This window comes from Theropithecus gelada, chromosome 7b, assembly GCF_003255815.1.
Source record: "Theropithecus gelada isolate Dixy chromosome 7b, Tgel_1.0, whole genome shotgun sequence".
NCBI lineage: Eukaryota > Metazoa > Chordata > Mammalia > Primates > Cercopithecidae > Theropithecus > Theropithecus gelada.
This window is the reverse complement of record NC_037675.1, coordinates 24,602,646-24,609,695: the sequence shown is the minus strand read 5'-3', so window position 1 is coordinate 24,609,695 and position 7,050 is coordinate 24,602,646. Positions and strand designations below refer to the sequence as shown.

The window sequence follows — 7,050 nt, the reverse complement described above, 5'->3', positions numbered from 1 at the left end:
GGTTGAAGCTGCAGTGAGCCACTGCACTCCAGCCTGGGTGACAAAGCAAAGACCATCTCAAAAAAATAAAACGGTCCAATCAATGTAAGTTAGCTAGACACATTAAATGGTTACTGTATTGTTGGAAAAAACAAGCTTTCCCATTGTCTGCTGGCTAAGTGTATTTTGTCTTTTGCATTTCTTGGGCCCACCTTGAGGTAGAAAAGGTAGCTGGGCGCAGTGGCTCACGCCTGTAATCCCAACACTTTGGGAGGCTAAGATGGGAGGATTGCTTGAGAAAAGCCTGGTCAACATAGTCAGACCCCAAAGACAAGAAAGGTTAACCAGACCTCAATCCAAAGCTCTAGGGCTACTGGCATGGATAGTTCATTTGCATGTAAGTTGTATCAGGAGCACACAAAAGCGCCATGAGGTCAGTAATTCGGTTATTCTTTTACTTTCCCAGGCTTATTTCTCTCTCAAATGCCAATCAGGGTTACATGTTATCCAGAAAACCTGTCATTGTCAACTAAACACATAATGTTCCTGCTAGTTGTAATTTAACTCCTACTCCTTAATTCACAAGTGGCAACCTCCCTTCCACAACACCAGTACTTCTACCGCAAAGCAGAATTAATAGCCATCTGTGATCTAAGAGAGAATAGGAAGATAAATAATCCTTACACCCAAAAGGCCAAACAATTTTTATTTTCAAAAACAACTTTATTCATGACACATATTAAAAAAAAATTCCCACCCCTGGAAATGAGCTAAAAAAATAAACAAAATCCACCTCCCACCTCCCTGTTCCCACTTCCTCCCATTCCCTCCAAATAAAAGGGAAAAAAGGCAAAGGAAAAAAACAAAAAAACAAAACAAAACAACTGAAAAACAAAAACACCCCTAAACCCCCCAAAACAAGGTAGTGCATTTCCCCAGGGGGAAGGGGAATTTACACTGGAGCCGCTGGGAGCGGATCGGAGATCTTCCGGCTACAGAAACCTGCAAAGAAAGACACTCAAAACAGAAAAAGAAACACAAAAGGAAACAAAATAGATCACCAGGCAATCTGGAGGGGCAGGGAGCCGGAGAAGAGGGGTGGGGTGGGTGGTAGACCTGGCTGGACAGGAGCAGGCAGGAGGGGACTGTGAAAGGCGAGAAGACGGAGGGAAGGTAACAAGCAGAACAGTTTGGTGTCCTTCCAGAGCCCTGGGTAAAAAAAAAACCTCCTACCACCCACGCCCACCTACCCTTGAGCAGCCCCCAAGGGGACGAAGTGGGGCAGGGAAACATGGGGAGCAGCTTGCGCAGTTGAGACGTGTCCATGGCGAATCCCCAGAGTGAATAAGCAGCCCCCTGCCCCACTCCCTGGGCCTTCCCCTACTCCCCAAAGCAGGTCCCTCCTCAGCAGTTAGTTATGGGATTCTCCCCCCTTCCACAGTATATCTTTTTTTTAAAAAATATTTTTTTTCCATCAAGGTCATCTTCTGTTTTTCTTTTTTTTTTTTTTAATTCTTTTTTTTTTCCTTCTTTCCTCTTTTTTTCCTCTCTCTCCTCCTAATACACACTTTTTTTAGTAAGGGGAATACCATGATGTCGCTCTAGCCCGGCCCCTGGAAGAAAGAAGGAGAGTTAGGTGTTAACGTGATCACTAGATAGTTCAGTACAAGCCCCTCCCCGTGGGCCCTTGACCCAGTTACTGTGAAGGGAAGTGGGGAAAAGAAGTTTTCAAGTGTCCTAAAACTGACCCCATGATCCCAGAAATAGTAACACACCTTGAGAACTGGGGCAGGGGGAGGGGGGCTTAACAGAAAACTTTGCCAAACAGTGGCAAAAAAGAAGTGCATCTGAGTGAGAAACAAGGGCAAGAAAAACGACCCTCTTTTTATCCAGTTTTCAGTCCTCCACAGCTCTTATACCCTAGGCCATCACAAATAGATCCTCCCTAACTCCTGGGAATAGGCAGGTAGAGTTTATGAAAAGCCAAGGTTTATATGCCTAACCTGTCTATTTAAATGTAAAGAGACAAGTGAAGCAAGGCAAAAACCTGGACACCACACTAGACCCAGTGAGAAGTTAACCTTGCAAGACTGGCTCAAATAAAGGGTAAATATCTCAAAATCCTCCCACAAGGCTGTTGGGGAGGATCAACTAGCTAGCCTCTGGTATTCTTCCAAGGGAGGTTCAGTCTTCAACCCCTCCCTCCGAAAAAAGAAAAAAGTAACAAATGTCCAAGCAGTGCTTTCACTGCCTGGAGGCCCTGTTCCTCCTGGCTTCGTGTAAACACCTTCAAATGCCACCAACTCCCAAGAAAAAAAAGGCTGGGGGTGGAAGCCTCTTTGAACCAAGGGAGGGATGCAGCCCTTATCACCAATTCCTACTGCAGAAAAGATGATGAAGTTGGCCTTCTGGCCTGGCCTGCAACTACCTTCCTCACCCTGCACAGGCAGGAGACAAAGTTCCTGAAGACCACAGGGAGGGGTGGGGGAGGGAGGTTCCTCAGACCAGGAGAGAAGGAAGCATACAGGGCTCATGGGAGGCGGGGGGGAAGAGGAGCAGCCCATCTATCCTGACCTGTAGACACGACCCCGGGGCCTGCTGTTAAAACCACTGTAGAATCGAGAGCGGGAACTGTTGTAGTTGGTGGTCCGGGCGCGGTAGCGGGCTCGTGGAAAACCCCGGTCTGTTGTGCTGATGCCTGGTCTGTTGGTTCGTTTTGGGATCACCTGAGTCAGAGATGAACAAATGATAGCCTTAAAGTCAACCCAGAGAGTTTATACAGAACCAGAACAGCAATGGACATAGGCTTACCTTGATTTGCCTTCCTCTAAATAGGGACTCATCTAAGGCCAAGGAAGTCCTCACTGACTCTTTGTCTGAGAACTCTATATACGCAAATCTGAAAAGAATTGTCATTGTATCTCTCTGAGGTTACAAATACCTCACAAGTCAAATTCAACTTGCAGGCATGCTTCTTTTTGGGCTACAATGTGGTTACATTTTTTATTTGTCAAAATTCTTCTAAATGGAAAATTTCATTCAAAATCATTTAAATTTTAAAATTTCCAGCTACTCTTTGAAACTTGTAAAAATAAGACACACAGGGCCTGAATTTCCATATGGCCATAACAGGCCAAGTAGAAGCTGCCCCTCCCCTTCTAGTTTGTGATCCCACCCACACCTAGCCTTCATTTTTGTTATCTGGCCTCTGAAGACATTTAGGTGCAACTCTTGATATATATCAAAATTGATGCCATGATCTTAAATGACACAGATCACCTGTGTTAACAGCAAATAACTTACTGCTCACTATAAAACATAATTTATCTATTTTTGCACTGTAAATTATCTCAACTTACTCCCCTTTACTTACCCTTTGGGATGGCCACTAAATTTGTCACAGAGTATGGTAACACGGTTGACTGATCCACAGCCATGAAAGTGAGCTTCCAGCTCTTCTGCTGTTGCACCATAGTCCACCTGATGAGAGGAGAAAAATTTCACAGGCACCAGGCAAATTCCTGTCTCAACAGGAACCCTCCCTAGCCTTTGGTCTGGGCCATCTATACACCAAAGCACATGAAATCTGGTAATTTGAGGAACTAATCCTTTTGCTTCCAAACCCAGAGCCTTTGCTGATTACTGATCATTCCATTACCTTTAACCTCCTTCCCACACTCCCTCCACACACCCCCAAAACCACACCGATCCCGGAGATGTTCCTTCCAGGACTATTAAATAACTCCCCAAAAGAAGAACTTGCCCCCAACCCCAATCAGAGCCCCAGCACATACATTGCCAACATAGATGGAACGGGCATCAGCCTCCATCTTCTCCTCAATGGACATGATCACTGGGCCAGCTATCAGAAAAAAATAATATTTTTTAAAAACCACACACTTGTTTTTGACCAATATATTGCACTTCCACCACCAGCACTATCCCATTAGCTCAACGAAGGCAAAGATTTTGGTCTGTTCTGTTCTCTGCTGTACCCATAACCTAGAATAGTGCCGAGTCCATAGCAAGTACTCACTAAACATTCGATAAATTGAAAGAATAAACTAATACACACTTACAACAATATAGGAATCCCTCCTGCCTCCAAATCAAATCCCTAATGAATGGCTTTGGCTGAAATGCTTTTAAGAGTGAGCAAAATTAAGTGGGCTGAGACTCCACATTTCTAGATTAAAGGGGAAACCCCTTGCAGCTTGCTTTCTCTTAGAATCCTAACTAAAGCGTTTCCAATTGGAAGAAAACTATTAGATTTGAAGGTCAAATGCGAGCTTGCAACCTCTATAAAGGATAGACGTAGACTAAGAACAAAGAGCAACACAATTATAACAGGGACAAAGGGAAGCACAAGGCTACCACCACCAAAATATAGGTTCTGCCTCACAAAGGTCAGGCGAACACACAACGGATTATGACCGCGGCACAGTCATAATAGCTCAGACAAGCAGCTCCAGGGTGCCAAGTATCTTACCCCACATTCCCCATCTTCCCCACAACCCTTCCAGCCCGAGAACCCTGGCTCCGCGTGCAACCGCCAGTTACTCACCATTGCCTGGAGGTGGACTCATATTCATCTGCTTCTCTACCTCGTTCTGTAGCTCCTTTAGCTTCTCAGCTTCTTCCTCCATCTCCCTGACTCGAGCTTTGATAGCTTCCAGCTCCTAATATAAGTGGGGAGGGTATGGAGGAGAGCTTAAGAGGAACCAACGCAGGGGCTGTGCCCTGCTCTCGGCCGGAGCGCGGCCTCAGCCACGCTCGGCCATTTCCCTCGCCCCATGCGAGGGTCGTGATAAAAGAAAAGCAAGCTACCCTCTCTAGAACAACACTAGGCACCCGTGACGCCCGAATCAAGCCAGCCGGGCCCCTTGTAGTGATCGCTGACCCATCCCCGGCCCGACCCGGCCCCAGCCACGTTATTCCCCGCCCAACCCCACCCCCCGCCTGCCTCCCGCTCGCCCGAGCTCTGGGCCTCCAGTGACCCGGCCGGCCAGCCGCCGGCCTGCTGGCTCGTCCTCCTTCCCTCACCGGGTCCTCAATGGCGCCGTCCCCCGGGTCACCCTCGACCAGTCCCGGCTCCTCCTCCTCCTCTTGGCTGCCGGGGGCTCCCGAACCAGGCCCAGGGCCCGGAGCTCCCGGGGGGGCGCGGGGCCGGGGCGGCTCCTCTTCGGGCTCGGGCTCCGGCTCGGGCTCCAGCAGCAGCTCCTCAGGCTCCAGTTCCTCAGACTCCAGGCCGTTCCCGTAGTCCCCTGCGCCCCCCGGGGCCCCCTCCCCGGCCTCCCCACCGGCCCCGGGCACAAGATGGCGCCGCCGCCCCGGCCCGGAGCCCCGACCGCCCGCAGCCCCCGCTGCTGCTGCCGCCGCCGCCGCCGCCGCCATCGCCGCTCAGACTGGGGCCCGCCGCCCGGCGATTGGAGAGCTGCGCCGGCCACGCCGAGGACTCATTAGTCAAGCTGCCTGCCCGTCACCATGAGCTAGTACTCCATTGGGGAATATTACTTGGCAATCAAATGAGACCCCACCTCTAAGGCGGGGTACTGTGCCAAATTCTCAAATCCCGGTAGGGGAAATCTGCCTGTCAATCAACACGCGTCCCACCTCCTATCGAGTCCTTAGGTAATAATACCGCCACGCTGTGACGATATTCCTGCTTCTCCCCGGCCTACGGGCGGGCCCGCGAAGTATAGGACGCTCCGTGATTGGCCCTAGCTAGGCGACTGGAAAGGACCAATCTTCCGATCGCCTCACCGCAGTGGCCCAGTCTCAGATGCTGATTGGCTCGCGAGATTCGAAGGAGTGACACTCGTTTCGTGACAGGTGAACCTTGCCCCCGAACGGACTGCCCGGCTTCAAACTTGGAAAACCCGAAGTCACATGACTAGCCAGCCCTTAGGGGGCCGCCATCTTGATACTACTGCTTGCCAGCTAGTGAGCTGTTGGCCGGGTGAGGCCCAAAACAGAGCAGCAGTTTCAGGAAACTTGTATCCTGACCAGGAAGCACTAGTAGATGGGATATTGCTGAAAATGGAGGTTGTGAATGAATCATTCCAGGAGGGAGCTTACTTTCTCCATCCAGGTTATTGGCACCATCATCCACTAGCTCTCCCACACCAGAAAGCAGGGAGGATTCCTCAGTCCAGAGCTACTAATCACGAGTCCTGTCTGTCCCGCCCTCTTGCGTAGACCTCCTGCTCCCTAGTTCCAATTTCTTCTCTTCCCTGGACAGCTTCCAATGTCACCCTTCCAATCTGCACGGCTAACAGACTGGCCCCCCTTTGCAGGCGAGGTAAAGCCTCAAAACGGTAAATCACAGCCTTCCACACCCCAGCATGTGGTTACTTCGTGGATGTCTCCTTCCACCCTTCTCGTTCGGTTTCATGTACCTGCACCCAGTCTGTGCCTCTAACATGTAGTCCCCCTTCAACCAAACCACTGCAAACCCCAGCTTCCCCTCATTTCCCAGGACAAGTGGGCCTCTCTCCACAGCGCGCTTAATTGTTTTGTGGTTTCTTAACTAGGTTGTGAGCGCCTTCAAATGAGGGGCTGGATACTATTTATATTCACATCTCCACGGCCTGGCAATATGCCTACCACATAAGGTCCTGTTAGATGTTTGTTGATTGAGCATGCATTGATTGGGGATCTGGGTGCCACCCTTCATTTCAGCCCTCAAGGTCCCAAGATCCCAGAGGAATTTCTCCTGGCAGGCTCCCACTACACGGCTGCATCCGAAATATCAATGAGACCTAGCCCTCGAGGGCAGAATTGCCACATTTTTGTGGCAATCTAACACATTTATTAAAAAGGAAGGAATGGCAGTGTAAGTTTGCAAGAGAAATTTTTGTGGGCACACTAACCTACAGTTCGAAAGATACGTATAAGCCCAACCAAAAAGTTAAACAAACATGGTTGGCGGAGGGATTTGGACAAGAGAACATCTTCATTAGCAAACCAAAAAATCAAAAGTGACTCATTATACCCCACTATTCCCCTCACCCCCACTTTTTCTCACAGTTCCTTACCTCGAGATCTGGGGAACTTGGAGCAGAGTCACAG

General features: G+C 49.4%; 1 protein-coding gene across 1 annotated transcript; it reads right to left on the bottom strand.

Annotated features, from left to right (window-relative positions):
• Nucleotides 1-659: 659 nt before the first annotated feature.
• Nucleotides 660-6,678, bottom strand: PABPN1 (poly(A) binding protein nuclear 1). Its single transcript, XM_025391157.1, has 7 exons — nucleotides 5,023-6,678; nucleotides 4,544-4,658; nucleotides 3,774-3,841; nucleotides 3,353-3,459; nucleotides 2,791-2,878; nucleotides 2,554-2,705; nucleotides 660-1,592 (listed from the first exon to the last, which is right to left on the bottom strand). The coding sequence occupies exons 1-7, from the start codon at nucleotides 5,371-5,373 to the stop codon at nucleotides 1,553-1,555; spliced, it is 921 nt and encodes a 306-aa protein (XP_025246942.1). The 5' UTR covers nucleotides 5,374-6,678; the 3' UTR covers nucleotides 660-1,552.
• Nucleotides 6,679-7,050: the final 372 nt, after the last annotated feature.